The 21,276-nt window shown below is 47.0% G+C and overlaps 2 protein-coding genes across 4 annotated transcripts in view; one reads left to right on the forward strand and one right to left on the reverse strand.

Annotated features, from left to right (window-relative positions):
- The window catches only part of slc49a4 (solute carrier family 49 member 4), a 39,569-nt gene extending 34,906 nt beyond the window's left edge, over positions 1 to 4,663 (forward strand). For all 3 annotated transcript variants that reach the window (XM_083681277.1, XM_083681279.1, XM_083681278.1), the window contains one exon: positions 2,498 to 4,663. In XM_083681277.1, coding sequence (XP_083537403.1) covers positions 2,498 to 2,613 — 116 coding nt within the window. In that variant the 3' untranslated portion in view covers positions 2,614 to 4,663. The remainder of the gene's footprint in view (positions 1 to 2,497) is intronic.
- Positions 4,664 to 16,237: 11,574 nt separating this feature from the next.
- The window catches only part of sema5ba (sema domain, seven thrombospondin repeats (type 1 and type 1-like), transmembrane domain (TM) and short cytoplasmic domain, (semaphorin) 5Ba), a 101,491-nt gene continuing 96,452 nt past the window's right edge, over positions 16,238 to 21,276 (reverse strand). The window contains exons 20-23 of the mRNA XM_083681862.1: positions 20,655 to 20,792; positions 19,815 to 19,859; positions 19,009 to 19,214; positions 16,238 to 17,577 (exon numbers count right to left, since the gene is read on the reverse strand). Coding sequence (XP_083537988.1) covers positions 17,410 to 17,577; positions 19,009 to 19,214; positions 19,815 to 19,859; positions 20,655 to 20,792 — 557 coding nt within the window. The 3' untranslated portion in view covers positions 16,238 to 17,409. The remainder of the gene's footprint in view (positions 17,578 to 19,008; positions 19,215 to 19,814; positions 19,860 to 20,654; positions 20,793 to 21,276) is intronic.

The following is a 21,276-nucleotide window of genomic DNA, read 5'->3' on the forward strand; positions in this document are numbered from 1 at the left end:
AGGCAGGGAGACAGATAGGCGGGCAGGCAGGCAGGCAGGCAGGGAGACAGACAGATAGGCGGGCAGGCAGGCAGGCAGGGAGACAGACAGATAGGCGGGCAGGCAGGGAGACAGATAGGCAGGGAGACAGATAGGCGGGCAGGCAGGCAGGGAGACAGATAGGCAGGGAGACAGATAGGCGGGCAGGCAGGCAGGGAGACAGACAGATAGGCGGGCAGGCAGGCAGGCAGGGAGACAGACAGATAGGTGGGCAGGCAGGGAGACAGATAGGCAGGGAGACAGATAGGCGGGCAGGCAGGCAGGGAGACAGATAGGCAGGGAGACAGATAGGCAGGCGGGCAGGCAGGGAGACAGATAGGCAGGCAGGGAGACAGATAGGCAGGCAGACATGGAGGCAGGGATGAGGCGACCGATAAACACGAGGTCATTAACTTGCCTCCACATCAGTCAGGTTAGCGAGGGACTGATTAATGAGACGGCCGCAGGATAGGAGTGCTCCACGCCATGACATCCTCTCTCTCCCTCTCATCTCTAAATGAAATCATCTCATTTACCCAAACAGCACCGCCAGCTGACCACCCTCCAGCCCACCAGCCCTGTCTGAGTCTCACGTCTCACTCATCGATTCAGCGCTCACTTCAGGGGCCTATTGATCAACCCCCATTACCGGACCTCCCGGCTCCGACACTGAAACTGTTCTGGTGGATTAAGATGCATGTGCTGCGGGGGGGGTCCCCGGGGGGGTCTCTGTGTGTTATGGACCTGGTTTATCTCTATATTTGAGCTGGGCCTTTATCTCGTCCGCCTTCGATCGGTCACTAGGTCTTCCTTGGTATCGGTCCTCCGGTTTCTACCTCCACCAGCCTCCCCTGGCCGTCCTCCCCCGTAGCGATGCCGGCGGGGATTTGATTGGCCGCTCCTCATGCCTTTTAGTGTTCTCTACCAAGCACCTGATTCTCTAGCTAGCATTTAGATGAGTGGCCGGGTCTTACTGGTGTCGTTCAATGTCCCCCTCCTCTCTCTCTCTCTCTCTCTCTCTCTCACCCACTTGTTGTTGAGAAAGAATGTGTGCTATGTGGCAGGTTGACTATATTTGAAAGGAGACCTATTGATTTTTGCCTGGGAAGAATGTTGGGTGTGTGTGTGTGTGTGTGTGTGTGTGTGTGTGTGTGTGTGTGTGTGTGTGTGCGTGTGTGAGTGCGTGCACGTGCGTGCGTGTCAATGTGCGCGAGTGCGTGCGTGCGCGCGCGCGTGTGTTGGTGTGTGTGCATGCGTGTGTGTGTAGGTGCTTGTGTAGGTGTGTGTGTGTGTGTGTGTGTGTGTGTGTGTGTGTGTGTGTAGGTGCGTGTGTGTGCGCGCGCGCGTGTGTGTGTGCATGCGTCTGTGTGTAGGTGTGCGTGTGTGTGTGTGTGTGTGTGTGTAGGTGTGTAGAGAAGCCCATGGCTCAGAGCAATTAAAGTCTTTTAATTCCGCCCTTCCATTCTATCTCTATTACAGTCATGCTGAGGCGGCAGCTCCGGTCAGTGCTCCTTGAACAGGAAGAAAGACTAAAAACACTGCTTTTCAGTTCAGGTTCAAGTTGAGTTCAGCGATGTAACTATGCTACTATTCAGATTCACCATGCAAAGATGAGCCAATTTCTCGCTAATTTCACCCTTTTATACTGTACATGGCATGGCTGGGTCTACTTGAATGGACATACCTGGGTGGGGGCGAATTCCTTTTGAATTCCATCAATTCAGTGTTGAATTAAGTGTTTTGAACCTCCAATTCAATTCCACGTTATGATGTTATTTCAATGTACAGTAGGATGTAAAGAACACATGGGGTTGCAAAGGAATTGGCCCCAAAGCTAGGACATATAAACCAGGGGAGGCTAGTGGAGGTAGAAATCGGAGGACGCGCTCATTGTTATAGAAACATCTCAAGGATGATCAATGGAAACAGGATGCACCTGAGCTCAATTTCGAGTGTCATAGCAAAGGGTCTGAATACTTATGTAAATGTGAGTTTTTTATTTTTAATAAATTAGCAAACATTTCTAAAAACCTGTTTTGGCTTTGTCATTATGGGGTATTGTGTGTAGATTGATGAGGGGAAAAAATCCATTTTAGAATAAGGCTGTAACATAACAAAATGTGGAAAAAGTGAAGGGGTCTGAATGCTTGTACTTCTGAATGCACTGTACATATCATCTACTGGATATTTTGACCTCCCGAGTATTCACAGCAATCCGCGGTCAACCTGAACAACATGTTTGTTTACTCTTGACCTTTGTTAGAGATGATGACAAAAAAAATCCATTGTTGTATTGCACCATGTCTGAAGTTGATGATGTAGTGGACCATGGTGAGTGACCCTCCTCTCTCTCTCCCTCCCGTCCTTTCTGTCCTCCCTCCCTCCCTCCCTCCCTCCCTCCCTCCCTCTCTCTCTCTCTCTCTCTCTCTCTCTCTCTCTCTCTCTCTCTCTCTCTCTCTCTCTCCCTCTCCCTTTTCAGAATTGTCCTGGCTGAACTGGTGTCTGACAGGCTCGTGTCTCTTCAGCCTGGTCCTCATCCTCTTCTTCAGGGAGACCTATGACCGCCTCTACCTGGATGTCTTCGTCTCCGTCTGAGAGACGCCCCCCCCCCCCCCTCCCCTAACCCCTCCCACTCCTCCCTCCTCCCTCCGAGGAGAAAGACTGAAACCTTGACCTTAAAAAAAAAAAAAAAAAAAAAAAAAACATTGCACAAAGATGAGGGACAAAAAAAGAGATGGGGGTAGTCCAACCCAGCACTCTTTTACGTTTTATGAAGCGATACTGTAGCTATGTGATATGTATATTATGACAACGACGGCGGCGATGCGTTTTCATTGTCGCCAATGAGCAGAGCTCAGAGGGGCCTCTGTTAGAGGAGCCATGTCAATGTTGACTCCTGCTAAGTGGATGTTTGCTCACTTTACCTCTGATTGCATCGTCTTGTTGTTGATTTTATGAACAGCGAACGTTTTTTTTTTTTTTTTTTTTACCTGATCATGGCATGAGGGACTGTTGTTGTTGATTTTGTTGTTGTTGATTACAGCTGATGTTTATGTATGAGGTGGCGCCCCCTGTGGCCTTCCTCTGCTCGGCCCGGCTCCTAATGAGGAAGAAGAGGGGCATTATGGGATGGCTCCTAGCAGCCAATCAGCAGGTGCCATCGGGCCAGTCTGCGTTAACAAGGGACTCCATAGTGTTTTAATGTCACTCATAACTGTAGGTTATGATCAGCAGGAGGGGGAATCTAATCCGTGATGTAAATGACCTGTAATATTTAGTGACATGGTCGTTATTTTATCTTCTTCTCTCAAGACTTATTATGCAAGACTGATAAAATCCCCCCTGCATTTGTTTTATTCTCCCCATGGGATTGAATTGATTGGACACTACTACGCTGGTGCTTGCCAGTGTCCAGGGCTGTGATTGGATAAGCCCTGTGTAGAGTGACTTGGCATGCAGAGTCAGAGCTCTCTGTCTCTTTCTCTCTCTCTCTCTCTCTCTCTCTCTCTCTCGTGTGTGTGTGTGTGTGCGCGTGTGCGTGCGCGTGTGTTTTCATTAACAGTTCATAATGAGGAAGTAGCAGTTCTCCTGTGTCATAAGCAGTCAGGCGTTAGCGGAGTTTGTTAAACACACACACATTTCACAAGTTGTTCTCAAACGTTTCGTCTTACTTTTCACAATTGTTCTATGGGAGTTTTTTTTTAACTGAACTTGTTTCAGGCATGCTTTGTCATTTTTAATGGTTTTTAACATTGTGATGTCACCTCTATTACAGATATTTATTTGAGGGATCACCACTAACACTAGATAACAGAGACAAATACAGAGACTGTAAACGAAACATGAATACTGCTGTTGCACAGCTGAGAGAGGTGGTTTCTGCTGTATGCCACAAGTGTAGGAAGCCAACCATCTAACCATGAAGCTGCTCTACATGTAATGCACAACGCCCACCAGCAGGGGTCACTTTGCCGGCCAGCCACTGCCAACACGGGATGGAGTTGGAGGTTCTCCCCCACAAAGGAAAACAAAAACAGACGTTAAACTGACGTCTATATAATGGAGAAGACAAGAAAAAGAACCACCTCAGCTCATCTCGATTCTTGAGTGACAGGTCCAGCACACAGCTGTCACTCATATAGATTCTAGAAGGTTCTACTGGGACAGGCTTCTGTCACCGTGAGTGATGCAATAATCACCGTTGGACTCAACCACTCACGCCCCACCCATCACTCAGCTGTGCCACACAAAACTGTGAGGAAAAGCTTTTAATTTTTTTCTTTTTCTTTGGGGTTTACCGTGTTGTATATCGTTAATGTTTGACTCTTCTTCTCTCTTTTTATTTTGTCATTCTCAGTGTACAGAAAGGGTTCTCTTTACCGTGTGACATGTTGCCTTAATTACCTGTGCCCTGTGCATCTGGTCCTCTCCCTCACCCTCTACTCCACTGTGATGACGAGGTCGTCGTTGTGTACAGTGAAACAGTCAGGACACGTGTTCTGTTAGTGCTCATGTTTCTCTAAACAGTGCTAATCGTGTGATTTCATTGGTTCCTGGGTTCGGGGTATAGATGTCCTTGTTCTGTAAAAAAAAAGAAAAAAAAAAAAGATTTCAGCACCTTATTAAAAAGAAAGTTTTAGACATATGTCCTCTCTCTCTTCGTCTTCTTTTCTTCCCATGTTGACACAATGCAACTGTTCATTTACTGCAATGTGATGAGGTAACTAAGTGTATTTTTGCCAGTGAACATTAATGCGGTGTTATTTTGGCAGAGCAGCAACATTCTCACAAACATTCTAACAAAACACTCTGAGGACATTCACTTTCTTCCAAGGAAACGTCATATCCCATTTCTCCATTTCCATTTAACGAAACAAATCAAGATCAACATACATGACCTCACTGTTATTAACTCCATACAGCCTCTATGGTCCCCTCCCAGCAGTAATGAGCTCATCATAACCCAGTACGGGCCTCTTGGGCCGGGCCTGAGTATGTGCCTCTCGGGCCTCTATGCGTGTGACGGGAGGCGGTCTGGTTCTGCTCAGACCCACTGGAGGCTCTTTGGGTGAGGGGATGCTGGGATTGATTTAGTTCCTCTCAGAGGAGAGATTCTCTGTTTGACCCGTGGACTCAGATTGACCCCTGACTGACCCCTGACCCCACCCCCACACCCTCTGTCAGGTGTCTGAGCAATTCACAAAGTGTGGAAGACGCTCTCACCGCTACAGTAACAAAAGGAGTGACAAGAAAGAAGTTGTGTTCCCGCTGGTGTAAGACCACGCTTCGTATCACTCATGGTTTAGATAAGCATTAGTCACGGTGTGTCTGGATCAGAATCGGCCGTACACACCCGTCATGACCCGGGGGTGAACAGGAATGCCTAATAGAACTCCAGTCCTGACAGTGTTCTCTATGGAGATGGAGAGGAACTTGGTCATACACAGAGGTATTTCTCATTTGGAAGCGGTAGGTGTTTCATTGCATTGCACCAGTGAAGAGAGAAATGGACTTTATATTGCTGTATAGTTAGAGCCAAGAGTTTGACTCCTGAAGAAAGGAAGCCATCTTGTCTTGTCAAAGAGAGATAGGCCAATGATACAAACATTTATAACTATTACAAAAACAACAACAACAACAATTGGCCCATTTAACTGCTTGTCAGCCAGCACTGAAATGCAGTAAACAATTCTTGTCTGACTTGTTGTCAATGCAGGGCCTCGCCACGGCAACACGACATAACTGTTTGTTGTTGACGGCAGGTCTCAGGGGAGCAGAGCCCGTTGAAAACAATAGCTCTCATTCTCTGACAAAGCAATTTGGTGATTTTATTTGTCTTTGTTCTCCTCCCTGTCTCCCTGTGTCCCGCGGTTGTTCCTGTCGTATGCTTTGCAACCAGATCGCTGGTGGAAATTGGCCCGGCCGTCAGTCCAGGTTGACATTTTTATTCCACCTTAATTTGTTTTTCATTCTGGCCGCCACTCTCCACATTTTCGTGTTGTGTTTCTTTTATGATGTGGTTTTTTTATTTCTTTTTCTTTTTTCTGAATAGGCTCAGGCTGCTTGCCTCTTTGGCAGCATACGTCTCCATGGGACTCCCTTAGCTGTGTGTCCTAACGGAAAGCAGGATTATGAAAAATGGCCTGCACTTTCCAATGGCTCATTTAACAGAAATGCTATCATACTGCCTGTTACTTATCTTGAACAAATTAGGTGGGCTAGGGCTCTTGATTAGGAGTGATGGGTTGAGAGGTGACCAAGCGACAAGCTCTTGACAGCTAGCCCCTAATTTTCAGATCCATCATGGGTGACTTTGAGGTGTTCGCTGGTGTGTGTCTATATCCGACGTCCTTTGAGGATGTGTCTTTAAAAATAAATCCTATCATGTATACAACTTTAACCAGACTAACTGATGCAGTGAAGGAGACAGTTTCACCTGACGGCCTTGTGAGAGACGTCCTGTGAAGGACATTAGTGGCCGCCGGCCAGCAAGGTTCTACATGTGACCCGCAGAACGTGTCTTTCCAACATACAATCGGAATGTTCTGGAACTGAAGAAGCTCAAATGAGCGGAGAACATGTACAGGTTCAAAAGTCAAGTCAAGAACAGATGGTATGTAAGCACACTACTGCGCTTACCACGTAATCGCTTCCTGGTTCGATTCCGACCCTCGACCTATCTTGCATGTCATCCCTCCTCTCTCTCTTCCTCCTTCCTGTCAATCTCTACTGTCTCTATCCCAATAAAAGCAGAAATGCTTTATATATATAAAAAAAAAAAAAAAAAAGAACAGATGGTATATGAAGAAATAGAGGTTGTTGAGTTGAGTCGTCATTGACAAACCACCTTCTAGTCTTTCTGTCCTGCCCCAAAACATGCTGCACCACCAACACTTTGTTTTTCTTTTTTTTAAATGTGTTTTTAGGGCATTTCTGCTTTTATTGGGACAGAGACAGTAGAGACTGACAGGAAGGATGGGAGAGAGAGGAGGGATGGACATGCAAGATAGGTCAAGGGTCGGAATCAAACCAGGAACCTTGCAATTACGTGGTCTGTAGAGAGTGTCTTACCCCACTAAGCGCCCCATCACTTTTATTTCTAACTGTTAAGGCCGACTCATGCTTCATCTACAACAACGCAAACCATTGATTGGTCGGTTAGTGAATGGAGGCGGAGCTGAAGTAGTTCAAAAGGCAAAGTTCATAGTTCTTCGAGCTAGTAGCTAATGGTAGCTTGCTAGTGTCATTGAAGATTGAATTCATCATTCGTTCAATTCAAGACTGTGAAATGAACCAATTTGAGGAGAGACTAGTCGATGAAGTTTGTCGGTACGGGACACCAGTGTAATGTAGTTTGTCGGTACGGGACACCAGTGTAATGACACCATTTGTGCACAGGCTGCGTGTAGGCTATGCAGAAGTATGAATTACAGAGTGCTTGCGACAGTGTTGCGCAGCGCGAACCGTGTACTAGTCGCCCAAGTGATGCAGAAGCATGTAGAGGCCTTTAGGTGATGAGGCGAAAAGGTGCCCAGACAGCAAGCTTGGGTTCTCCCTACCTTTAATGCACGGAGACGTGGCCTAATGGAAACAGCATGTCCTCAGAGTTAAAGCAATTATGATACCTTGGCAAGCAGAAATGCTGTGGCCAGGAGAACACTGGGGTCTTCGATCTTGCAGGCTTCCTATTTAAATCACAGCTCACCTCCGCTTCAGAGTCAGACACCTTCACGAACGTAAACAGGCTCTTAGAAAAGGAGCTCCCAGAACCCCAGCAAATACCTCTGAGGATTCCCTGGGAGGCAGTAGAACTGTTCTCCCCTGACCACTCCTCCCCTTCCCCCACCCTTCTCCCTTACTTTCCTCCCCATCAAAGGTGATGGGAGTTGTTTTCGATGCAGGTTTCCTTTGATCGCTGTGTTTGTCTGTGGCATGATTCAGCAGTCGCTCGCTGCTGGAACAAGGTGAGCTCGAGGGACGGGGGCCCCTCCCTCCCCTCTCTCCCAGTGGATGAGGGTGACGTGGCAGGACGTGGCAGGACGACGTGGCAGGAGTTTAGGCAGAAATTGAGTATCTGGGAGAGGGCCTGCGGAGGGGCTGCAGAGGTGCAGCTGGCGTCCAGGGTGGGTCACAGGATTCATTAACCCGTCTCCATCCCTGTGGTGCAGTGGAGCGGCGCTGTGACCGGCGGCTGTCACAACAGCTGCTGCAGACCATCGCCGGCCCGGTCCCGGCCGCCAACTATCTGTCACACACACCTGAGGGATGGGGCTCTCTCACAGAGGAGAACAAGGGGAAGAGAGGGTGATGAATATTGAGGTAGAAGCACTGGAAGATTAAGGTAGCCGTAGAGCCAGGTAATCCACCCTTATCACTCGACCATAACATCAATCTTCTGTTGGGGGGGACGGCAGCTGATGAAATGGCCTGGACGCTCTTTAGCTTCCTGTGGTGAGGTGAGTGCAGCTTGAACACACACACACACACACACACTGGGTTGGAAACATATTGCCGAGACTATTGCCAGTGAGTGGGTGTGTGGGGGGAACACAGGTTTAATTCAGGACACCGTGACTCCTCAAATATAATGTAATCAAATCTATGCATTACAATGAGCTTAATCCTCCGATTTCTACCTCCACCAGCCTCCCCTGGTAAACACTCATTGCAGTATTGGTGTATGGCAGTGTACACACAACAGGGTTCTCTATCTCCTTGCACCCCTGCACAGTGTGTGTGAGTTTATAACAATAAGTCACTATTCTCCGTTGGGGTGAGAGGATACAGGATAATACAGGAGAGATAACAGGAGAGATCTGGTAACAATTAACTTGTTTGTCATTGCAGGGGTGAAACACAGTGCAGCTTTGTCCCCACAGAGCTCCTGCTGCGAGCCCCAGAGGCATACAGGGCTTATCTGGCTCTTACCTGGGCTGTAAGGGGAGAATAGGCCCTATAACTTATAACACCCAGAGATATCCGGCTCCTCTCCCCAAAGCTCCCCAGCTTCCAGCTAGCCCAGAGGAGGCTGGAAGTCACTCTCAGCAGCGAAACACTAGAGGTAGAAATCGGAGGACGGGCTCATTGTAATGCATGGAATGGAATGAGGAGGAAAACGTGTGCATTTCTACCTCCACTAGCCTCCCTTGGTTCACTTTTCGGAGTGTGTTTTTCAGCGAACACAATTTTATTCTGGATTTTATAGAGACACACATCTGAGCTAGAGAAAATTGGATGATTTAGGGCACGCTAATCACATAAGAAGCAATATCGTTCCATGCATTAAAATGAGCCTATGCTACGATTTCTACCTCCAGCAGCCTCCTCTGGTGTATATAGACCTTTACAACAACAACAGGCCCACCGCGCAGACAGAAATACATCGAAGCACTTAGTCATGAGCCATTTGAACAGATTTCTGTACAGACCATTGAGAGTGACGTCCGGGGAGCGGAGTTCTCTCTCAGGCACAATGCTCTCCAGCTGGGAGGAAATGGGTTCCTTTCCTCTGAGAGAGGTGGAAAAGCTACCTCACAATCCATCCAGTACTCTCTCTAATAAGAGCATTACGAATCATGAAACACAGCCTCACCTATGCAGAGCTGTAGCTTTAAATGAATATGTTGACCGGCAGCGTGCAGAGATGAGTGGCTCTTAAAGGTTCACATGGTAAGTGGGATGTTCTGTCACTTTGTACCTGGTGCGCCGGTAGAACAGTGTTGCTGAGAAACAGATGTGCTGTATGCTTTTGTATATAGGAGACTGTCAAGTGTGGTTTGTATAAAGCACATTACCTGTTTCACTGTACAATTCAGCTGTTTATGTAAAAAACAAATAGAGTACAGCAAGAAAAAGCGGGCTTGTCATAGATTATCCGTTTGTTTAGAAATATTACGACGCAGAGGACACTGTTTAGAGGCCGGAACAAGATCTCGTCTAACATCTCACTCTTCTAACATCTCACTCTTCTAACATCTCACTCTTCTAACATCTCACTCTGCTTCCTCGGAGCAGTTCGTAGAAAGTATGTGACTGTGTGTTCTCTCCAGTGACATTGCAGCAAACACTTCAAATACACACAAGGGCAGGGAAATTGCTTAAAAGCCTGCTGCCGGAGCGAACAACTGATACGTGACATGGATTTTCTGTTACTTTGCTACTTTTTGGGGAAGTTTAATGCACCAAGGCCTTTTTCTGTTGTTTAAGCACTCTCCCCCCTTTCACATTCCCCAGCTTCAGATGTATACAAGGGGGCATGAAATGGCTGGCGGCGCATTCTAAAACTAGGCCCCTGTATAAATTATTCAGCTTTTACCACTTGTTCCACTTGAGAACAGCAAAGCTAATAGGACTACAAATGGCTTACCAGGGTTGAGTTAGACACATTAAACCTCTCACAGGGAAAAGGGGACTGGAAGCTTATTTGTTTTGACTCTACAGTGAGAATGTATTATATAAATAAATCAAGGTGTATCTACCACAGAATAGCAACTAGCCTGTGTAGAACAGACGATCCTCAGAGGGCGGTTTGTGTCCTCCGCTACCGTATGATATTGTGCTCCTTATCAGCTTAAACAGTAGGAAAGTGTGGATGTGTCCTTCAGTATTAACTACCCCACCTCTAAGATTCTGCAAAACGGTTGTGTTTCTACATTGTAAATGTTAAAATGAGACCCGACTATTTATGACTTTTATGTGTTTATGATGTTGGTACAGGCTTCCATTAAAAACCAACACGCTGGTGAAGTGGAACGTCACTGGAGACACCTAAACAAGTGCACAGTGCGGTAACGCTGACATGATAATGCACTTCACCAGCGTATAGGCAGTATGTGTGAGGGTCTAATGTTGAGGATGGGTTCTCCTCGTACTACACCATGGGCCTCACAGTCACATTCTCCATGGACCGGTATTTCAATCTAGAACAGAATGATCCGTATATTTGTTTGGCAATCCAGGATCAGATGTATCTGGCAGATTTTGAGTAGTATAGGGGAAATCAGCCAGGTCTGTCTGATCTTTGGTAGCAACAATGAATAATTCTGATCCAGATTAAACATTTTGAAATACTGGACCAATATGATTGAGTAAGCCTCTACACATAGGGAGGCTGAGAAAAGGGTTCTTGACTGTACCTCTCCTTACCGTCCCAGTTGTGCGCATGGCTCCATCAACATATTTGTATCATCAGCGTTTCTGTTTATGGCCCAGTCATCAATATTGCTGCCAGAGCCTGCACAGCATCTACACTGTCAGGTGGTTAAGTTGATTAAATCAAACACAAATGGCTCGTTCAATCACTGTCTTCCTTGCACAACAACCATAAACCCAAGATACTCAAATGAGCCCCTCTGAAAAAGATCATTTTTGAGTTGATTGTAGTGGGTAAACTAGGGCTTGGACCAGGGGAGGCTGGTGGAGGCAGAAATCATGTGTGTTTGATACCTCCTTCCTCTTTCCATTCCATGCATTACAATGAGCCCGTCCTCTGATTTCTATCTCCACCAGCCTCCACAGGGCTGGACCTACAGTATCTCTAGGACTGTGAGCATCATAGAAGCTCAAGGTGATTTAACATCGTTTGGCTTCCTCTCTCCTTCATTAGGGGGAAGGAAGGCTATAGAGGAGAAGACCCTACATCACTGCCCACTCTCTCCCTCCCAATCATCACTCACTGTTGGCCCGTGGTAACCAGTAGCAGCATTAGCCCCACCCCTCTCATTAGCATGCTAATGAAGGGGAGGGGCCACGAAAGTCTTCGATCGTCTTTGACCTCAGAGATTTAAACTCTGCTTGAGTTACTGCACCAGGATGAAGAGATAATGCTGAGATGGATACATTTATAAATGTTTAAGTCACTTAGCAGACGCTTTTAGCCAAAGTACTTGTCTAAGTAAGTGAATCAATTATGCATCAGCCATCGTAGGCAAAACCTCCCATAAAAACAAGTGCTGCTTTTTTTTTTTTTTTTTTTTTTGTTCAGGTAATGCAATGTGGGGTGTTAAGTGGTGTAGAGGTCTGAGAAGGAGAAGTCCAGGTGGAGCTTAAAGAGATGGGTCTTTAGTCTACGGCAGAGGATAGGTAGTGGATAGTGTTAGAATGTATTTTCCTGAGTGACCCTTGGAATGTGGTTTACAACAAGGGGTACCAGACCCCAAGATCTCTGTTGATAACATGTCAGACTCACTGGCGCCAAGCCTAACTGAGATGAGCCTTATGTCCTGGTTTCATGTTTATTACCTACTATAACATTTACTGCAAACTCTTTGTAGTTGCCACTTCCCTGCTGACCATTCTCTTGGACAGTAGTTTGGTGTCCCAGATCGATCAGACTAATAAATTATTTAACTTTCAACTTGAGTATCCACCTTCTCCCACGCATCATGGGATATTATTCTTCAAAATTAGAAACATCATCATCACAGATAGAGATGAGAAAGTCAAAACAGACAGTTTATAGGCACTATTTTGGGACACAAGTAGGACTTTGTTCATCGTCATTAAAAATTATCTTCCTCAGTTGAATCTCGGCTCTTTGATTACATTAGCTCTGCTTTTGAGTTCCTCTGAGTTCATCTCAGGCAATGTTCAATATACAGAGAGAGAGAGAGAGAGAGAGAGAGAGAGAGAGAGAGAGAGAGAGAGAGAGAGAGAGAGAGAACAGTTGGCTAGCAGATTAATTGTAAGCTGGTGCATCAAATCAAACACATTTCCTAGATCTCTCTGAGGATGCAGATCTGCGATGGCCACTGCGAAGCGTCTCCACGAAACCCCAGACGATGAGAGCCTTTTCTGGCAGCCACATCTAACGCTCTGTGATCTGCCCGTCGTATAAACACATAAACACGACTCCGTCGCTGTCTCTGTCTTGGTCTCCGTCTCCATGCTCCTTCCCTGGCCCTCAGCGACACATCAAAACAATCAGAAACAGGACTCCTTCATCAACATCACAGCAGAGAGTCAACATCTTAGATCAGTCATATTGGGCCAGGCAGATGCTGTTGCTACCGGGGTCAATGATGGTCTTATTGATGAGAGCAGACCAGCGGAGGTAACAGAGGACAGCCCACAGGAGACTGAAACATACACTATAGACATGAAGATACTGTATTTAAATTCTTATGGTGACAGACGTTATAGTGACACCTTAATGACTGTTTTGTTTTAGTTGTTGCGCATCATGGGCGTTACTGTTGACACCAGTGGAGAGGCCGGTGGAGGTAGAGTGTTTGATCTTCATTCCATTCCATGCATTACAATGAGCCTGTCCTCCCCTGGTTGACCCTGAGGTAAAGCGAGGAGACCACAACAGAAGAGAGAAGGGAGAGGGTCACCTCCCCCTGTGCTCTCACAGTCATGCCCTGATCTCCACTCTGACCCCTACCCCCCCCCGCCACCCCCCCCCTCTTGGCTCTCGGTCAGCTTGCCCATCACTCTGTGCCAGTCCGTCAGCAGATCCGGGGTGATTAATGCCTTCCCTGCGTTCATCAATAAAGCCTCTCTGAGCTTCTCTCTGAGTAATTGAGAGAAGCCACAGCCAGGGCAGCACTTGGACCAAATGAGGTAACACTGTTTCTCTGTGCATTAGTGATGGGGGGGGGCGGTTGCCTCTGACTCAGATTAATATACAGTATACGCTTGCTTTCAAAACGTGGGGAAAAAAGACTGGAAGAGTGTCTGATCAATTTCGCAAAGTCTATTTTCTTTCAAACATTGAAAGTGGGTGGAATCTGCTGGGGTATTGGTTTGTTATGGTCTGTTTCAGCGGGACTCCATCCTTGAAAGGCAGTGATAAAGCCTGGGTGTCTGGGACATTGGCAGTGCCATTGATCCACGGGGCACTCTTCTGGACATGGCCTGACTGCTTGGCTGGCACTATCGATCCATCTCATCCCTCGTTCATCCAGGAAGTGAGTTTTTCCAGCTGGCGCTGTACATACTTGCGCACACACACACACACACACACACACACACACACGCTTTATGGCCATTCCTCACCGTAGAAGACCCTTTCATCACAGAGGAGGTTACAGATATGCTGTGTTGGCATAAGTGGACGACCTGGAATAGACAGTATGATGGAGAAGCATCTAAAATCATATACACACACACACACACACACACACACGGATAGGACCATGTCGTGTTGGCATCAAGGGTTTATTATCCTTTATAATGTACAATATACAAAAATATAGAGTACCAAAAAATTCACAGTGTCTAAAAGGCAGTGATTACAGTCTACATGACATAACTAACAGTACCACCAGGTAAGTTGCATAGAAGGGCACCGAGCCTCACAGGAGACAGAGCTCCGCAATGTGACGTCATGCTTGTCCAATCACAGAGGACCATAGGGTAGGGGAGTCCAATCAGACGGAGTGACAATTCGGGGGCTACCAATCACAAATCTAGAAAGGGCCAGGCACATTGGAAAATCACATAGTGGGAGGGACAAGTGTAAATCCTTGATATTGCTGAATTGCATTTAAGCATTTTGAACGGGTATGACCATGCATCATTCAATGATTTCTCTGTGTTCGTTCGATCAATCAGAGTTCTCGTGTTTCTAGGGTCTTAGAAACCGTTTAAAGAGGTGGCAAATCGATCTGTAATACTAAAACATACACTTGCATTTACTATAAGTGCCTCTAAAACTTTTTGGGGGGGGGATTTTTGATGCTAGGGTACTATGTAAGATGTCATCCAGCTCCCAGCTCACATCCGTAGGACATCTGGAGATTTTACACCCATCGTCAAGCGGTCACATTGACAAGCCCCATCCCCCTACAAACCCCATGGTTGGTGGGTACTGAACATAGCTGCTGCGCTTTTTTAACTTTTCTTTTTTCTTCCTTTTTTTTTTTCTTTTTTTTTTTACAACTATAAGGCTTTTAAAACAAACAGTGTTAGCTATACAATATACAAGTACATTTACATTATACTAACCTTTTTAAACTGTCATTAACTGGGCTGCAGAAGTCTGTCTCCTGCTGTGTGTGTGTGTGTGTGTGTGTGTGTGTGTGTGTGTGTGTGTGTGTACTGTACAGATAGAGATCTCGTGCGTGTAACGGAACTGAAAGCATTGCTAGATTAGCATTCATTTAACAGGCATAATAAAATATACTGTTGCTCAGTTCTGAAATGCCCTTTATAAACCAAGCTTAACTATAAATAGTGTTTTTACCCTCGTGAAGGCCAGCGGCTCCCGTTAACTTACATCGATTAAACATCTCATACATGGAACATAGAAAAACCAGTGGACCAATCAGGAGTGCTGGATCATAATGTGGAATACAAATGCACATACCCCCTATACAGACCCCTTCATATACAGTTATATGTAAGAAAGCATTTACATTGTACAAAATACAGAGTTGCCTCAACCCCATTCAAGCTTACAAGCAAGTAAAGAAGCTCTCATACGTACATTTATCACACGCTCAGCACATGCTTACACTTCATACACACACAAATGTACGCACGTACACACGCACGTACACACGCACGTACACGCTCACGCACACGCACACATTCATCTTATACCAAAGTAATATGAAGCATGATTTAGCATTGTTAAGAGCGGGAACCATTGATTTTCGCTACAGTCAGACGTTGTAAAAACCAACAGTGAACTTTTGTGTCCACACATTTTTTTTCTCTCCCATATTTGCAAACATTTTAGAATAAAAAATCATGTTGGAAATTTACTGGCTACTAACCTGCTGAAAAGGAAAGCTGAAAAACATTTATTTTATGAAGTGAAACTGATGAGAAACTCAAAAGTTAATCAGCTATCCCTTATTTCTGAACATAAAACACATCCTCCTAACCTACTGCTCGCTTGAGCATAAAACAAACACCTCCCTCTTTAATAAAAAAAGAACATAAAAAAAAAACAAGTGCCACACTACTAGCTTATCCCACCTTGGATCATATAAAATGCAGTCCAGTTCTGCACAGCGGCCATATTTGATATGGCCACCAAGCGGTACAGTACTCAGTAGAATGCATCCATTTTAGAATCACGGGGCATCTCCTTCTAGAAGTCTTTATCGTTGTTAAAAAAAAAGAAGAAGAAGTAGAATAGAACGAAAAAAATCTGCCCCACGTGTTCCCCTCTATTGCATACAGGCACCCAAGGCTTTCCCAAAGCTATATATACAGTATACAGTACACCACCAGCGTCCGCTGCAGCCCACCCACCCACCTCAGCTCCCCCTTGCCCAGACCAAGTCCAGAAGTCCAGTAGTCTTGCCAGTATTCTGGCCAAACAGTCTCATGGCCAAACAGAACACCAAGCCAAGGTGACATGGGAAGTACAGCACTGCCCTCCAGAACAGAACCGAGTCAAGTACACTGTACTGCAAGTCCCTCCAGGTCCGAGTCTCTGTGGGCCGATTGTACTTGTAAGACACTGTTGTCCCAGTACAGTACCAGAACACATTCCGCTGTTATCCATGAACGGGGTCATGGTCCCCTTTGTCCCTTGGCTCCCGAGGTTCCGTTCTGGCCTTGCCACCCAACGACACGCAGCCCTGGCTGTCCCAGCTCGTTATATCCTCGTGTCATGTGACCACCCGGGAGGAGAGCGCATCCACGAAACACGCTAGAAGTGATTGATCGATCTCCTGGTTTAATTTAGTTTTTTTTTTTTTTTTTTTTCTGTGTTACCTCCTCCCTGCTGCACTGAAGCAAGGACACAATGATATGCACCGGCTGTTCTTCCTAACTGCTTCTGTCATTGAGGGGAATGAGACGTTGATGAGGGGGCTGCAGAGAGGATGTAGGGGGTCACAGGGACCCACAGAGGTCGACAGAATCAGACCCAGCCCAAGGGAAAAGCGTCCGTTTTTTTTTGGTCCTCTGTTTTGGGTCAACACCTCGGAGCTGTCAGGGTCTCGACTAAAAGTGTCTCTCTGGTTGTCATTGGCACGTTCCCCCAGGGATAAGTAGATGTCCAACTCCATAAGTGACCATGTCAGAGTTCACCATTCAGTTCTCCACAAAGCATGATGTTGACACTTAGATGGCAAGTTACAGTCCAGTAAACCCCCCATAAAACACCTAAAGCCATGGTTACGTTCCCGGTGTAGCGGCTATATAGGCCATCCATATCCACCCCAACAGTGTGTTCATGGAATGTTCCAGGTATGCCCTTCCACACACACACACACACACACAGGCAGACCCCACCACACTGTAGACAAAACCGGGGAAGGCAAGGAGGAGGTGCGAGAGAGAGAGAGAGAGAGATAGAGAGAGAGAGAACGAGAGAGAAAGGGGTCCAGTGGGGATCTGAGGTTCAAGTTCTGTCGCCATGACTCCAGGGTGATGATAGGGGGGGGTTCAGCTGGGGGGTGTGAAAGGTGGGGCGGTGGTGGGCGTGTCTCAGCTGTGGTTGTAGGTCCTGCAGGGGGAAGGGGAGGAGTCGGGCCTGTAGTCGTATTTGCCCAGGGCTGTGGGGTAGTAGGTGGTGGTGTACACGTTGGTCTGCTGCAGGGGCGTCGGGTAGAAGTTGGACCTCTCGTCAGGGAGCAGGTTGTTCTTGTTCAGGGTCTGGAGAGGGCCAGGGGAGCAGAGGAAACAGTGTCATAGCAGTGTCGTAACAGTGTCATAACAGTGCCATAACCATTGATATAGAACAAGATGACACAAACAAAACTGTTCTATCTCTATGGTCTATGGTCACAGTTTTAGATTGAAGACGGGGGCAAAGTGTGACGCACTGTAGTGTAGTAACACTGCAGTGTTTTTCTAATCACGCCACAGTGCTGCTTAACACACGTCACAAGCAGAATCAATGAACAAATATGAGACGCATGCATTTACACAAGTGCTCTAAATGAGGACGTGGCTAAACACTTTTTATTTAATGCACTTAAATGCACTTTAATTTAGTCCGTGGGTAAAAACCACACGTGGGACACTTTTAGGGGGCCCTTGAGTAATGTAATTCTGTAATATCTTAACAGCTCTGGGCCAAAAACAGCTCCATAATCGGGTTACGCAATCAGGGGAATGCACGGCAGGATGTCCGTCATGAATTCCCTCTGCAGAAACAACCGCAAGATGCGATACAGAAACAATCACAGTATTAATAGCAGTTCTTGGGTTCAGCAGCTAGGCTAGGCTAGGCTACCTCCACATGAAACCTTCCTGGTCGTTACCCTAATGACCCTGGGCTCTATGGCAGCTTATGGGCCTCATCATCAAGCCCAGGCAGCCGTAGGACTCAGCCTCAGCCACAACAACAACAACAACAACACATCGCTCAGACAGCTGGTGGCCGACATCCCATAATTCTAAGAAGGTGTCCCTCTGAGAAGGAGCAGCCATCATTGTAGATCCCTCCCGGGGCTAATGTACTGATCCTACTACAGGCTAGGAGGGCGTGATCTGTACCCATTGTGTCTTCTTGACACGATCGATACGTGGGTCGATGATGGCAGTGGTTCACAGACACAGACACACACACACACACCCACACACACACACCCACACGTGTTAGGAGCCAGGTCAGAGCAGAAGGCGGGGGAGGGGAAAGAGGGCTCCACAGCCATAACAAACAGCAGTGGGAGTCCACTGGCCCGAATGGTAGCTTTAAAGGCTAATGGAGCCCATTAATAATGACTAGGGCTGCGGGCAGGTAGAGGAAGCTAAAGGCCCCAAGGAATTAAGAAACCACCTCGTGATAAATAAGCAAAAGCAAAACTGAGCTAACGATAAGTCATGTTCTGTGGGTAATATTTTATTAAAATGAACCCAAGTGTACAGTACTGTACAGGCTGTCCTGTCAAAACCTGAATGAAATATACAGTTTAGGCTACAATATTCCCAACGTCACACAGACAAATGTGTGTGTGTGTGTGTGTGTGTGTGTGTGTGTGTGTGTGTGTGTGTGTGTGTGTGTGTATAGTACATCACACAAGCCCTCCGAGGTGTTCATTTCCAAGTTTGACAAGTAACGCAGCGGTGACCCTGTAGTACCTTGAACTCCATGGGGGTGTACTTCTCGTTCTTTGGTGTGGTGTTGCCCTTGTAGTTGAGGTGGTTGGGGGTGGTGGGGTGGATGACGGCCGACTCCTGCGACGGCTTGTGGAAACGCTGGCAATAGACGTAGACCAGGAAGGACAGCAGGCCGGCGCCCAGGAAGCAGGACACGCCCGTGGCGATCAGGTGGAGAGAGGTGAACGCTGTGTGTGTGTGGGGGGGGGGGAGGGGGGGGGGGGGGAGGACCACGGAAACAGACAGATGGGTGAGCAGCTGCTACTGTCTGGTTCACCTTTAAGTTCACTTCACTCCTCATCATACCACCCACTTTACTGTAGCACAGGTGAGGTTCCCAGACAGACAGGCAGGTAGGGTGGCAGACAAACAGGCAGGCAGGCAGACAGACAGACAGACAGACAGACAGACAGGCAGGCAAGCAGACAGACAGACAGAGACAGACAGACAGAGAGTCAGGCAGGCTGACAGGCAAACAGACAGACAGACAGACGGACGGTCCCAGCATGCAGCCTAAACCTTCTGCCCCCTCATGCATATTTCCAATTTGATGACCGATTCACCACCCCCCCCCCCCCCCCCCCCCCTCCCCCATGCAAATACAAGAGAGAGGGAGGGAGGCATAACTATAGCACTCTTATCTCCTGGTGACTGGGTGAAAGGACCAATGAACAAGCTCTTACACACACACACACACACACACACACACACACACACACACACACACACACACACACACAAATGAGGGAGGGGGGGAAAGGAGCGTAGGAGGTTGCTAATCCACTTACCTCCGCAGAGCTGGTCCTTATCAAAGCCAGACGCAGGGAGAATTACTGCAGAGGAGAGGGACAGACAGACAGAGACACAGACAGACAGAGAGTCAGGCTCCAAAACACCCTCAGTATTATGTAACACAGGGGAAGATTCACTTATCAGGTATAACCTCTCAACTAAGTAGGGACAATATATAGAGAACCTTCAGTCAGTACAGTACTGTGTACAAACACATGTCCTCTGTACAGCAGACCAACAGCACACACAAACATTAGAGAACACTGATTGATGTTCAGAATGGATGCTGAATTACTTATTTATGGTGACACCGGCAGAGACACCAGAAGTGAGGCCCATCATTTAAAGTTGAAACATGTCTGCCCTCCACTAATTCAGTAGGAGGGGAGCGGGAGGAGCTGGAGGAGGAACAGGTTTTAATTGAGATGAGACTCTCATCTGATTAGATTTTTGGGCAATTTCACACTAGCCCCATGCAGGTCCCGGTGACCTTAAGATTTCCATCTGCTCATCCAAAATTGCAATGAAATTAGATGTGATTTGGTGTTGTGACAGGACATTAATATTAATTGCGAGAGCCTTGACACACGCTTGGTATTCTGGGCGGGGGAGGCCTGTTTTGGCAGGCCCTGAGAACCACCTCAGGAGAAAGTTAAGAGTAAGAAGCCTTAACAAGGTTAACTCAAACTGACTCACACTGTCTGATTCACTGGTAACTGATTCCAGATTAAGATTAAAGAGTAAGGAGGGGTGATAAAATGATAATAATGATGATGACGATGATGATGACGACGATGATGATGATGATGAATGTTGAAGTGGTGTCACTGACTCACCTGGTATCTCGTTACAGTCCCTGTGCTCTGTGCTGTTCCCCACGCAGGGGGTGGAGCCCTGGGCCCCGCACACCCGACTCCGCATCTGCAGCCCCACATCATCACAGGCCGACCACAACGACCAGGCCATCCAGCCACCTGGAGACACACACACACACACACACACACACACACACACACACACAGACACACAGACACACACACACACACACACACACACACAGACACACAGACACACAGACACACAGACACACACACACACACACACACAGACACACACACAGAAAAACACACAAACAGACACAAAAACAGTCAGACGGTTAGTTCTGGGTCAGTCAACAAACTCACCCTGGGTTTGCATAGCTGCATCTACAAACGCCCAACTCGCCCACCCAAGCACATGAAACCAACTAGCCACCCAGCCAGAAACAATCATACGAGCCATACACAAACATACCATAAGTGTTTGTGAGGTAAACAGTATCGGGGAAAGCAGACTCCTTGTCTGTTTTGTACATAGTGGAGATGTTTGTCTACAGAGCTAAGTGTTAGCAACGCGTCCCGGCAGGCGAGATGTAAACAGAGAAGCCCTTTCCCTGTGTTTGTCAATGGAGGATGTAAA

The sequence above is a fragment of the Argentina silus genome, assembly GCF_951799395.1.
Source record: "Argentina silus genome assembly, chromosome: 12".
NCBI lineage: Eukaryota > Metazoa > Chordata > Actinopteri > Argentiniformes > Argentinidae > Argentina > Argentina silus.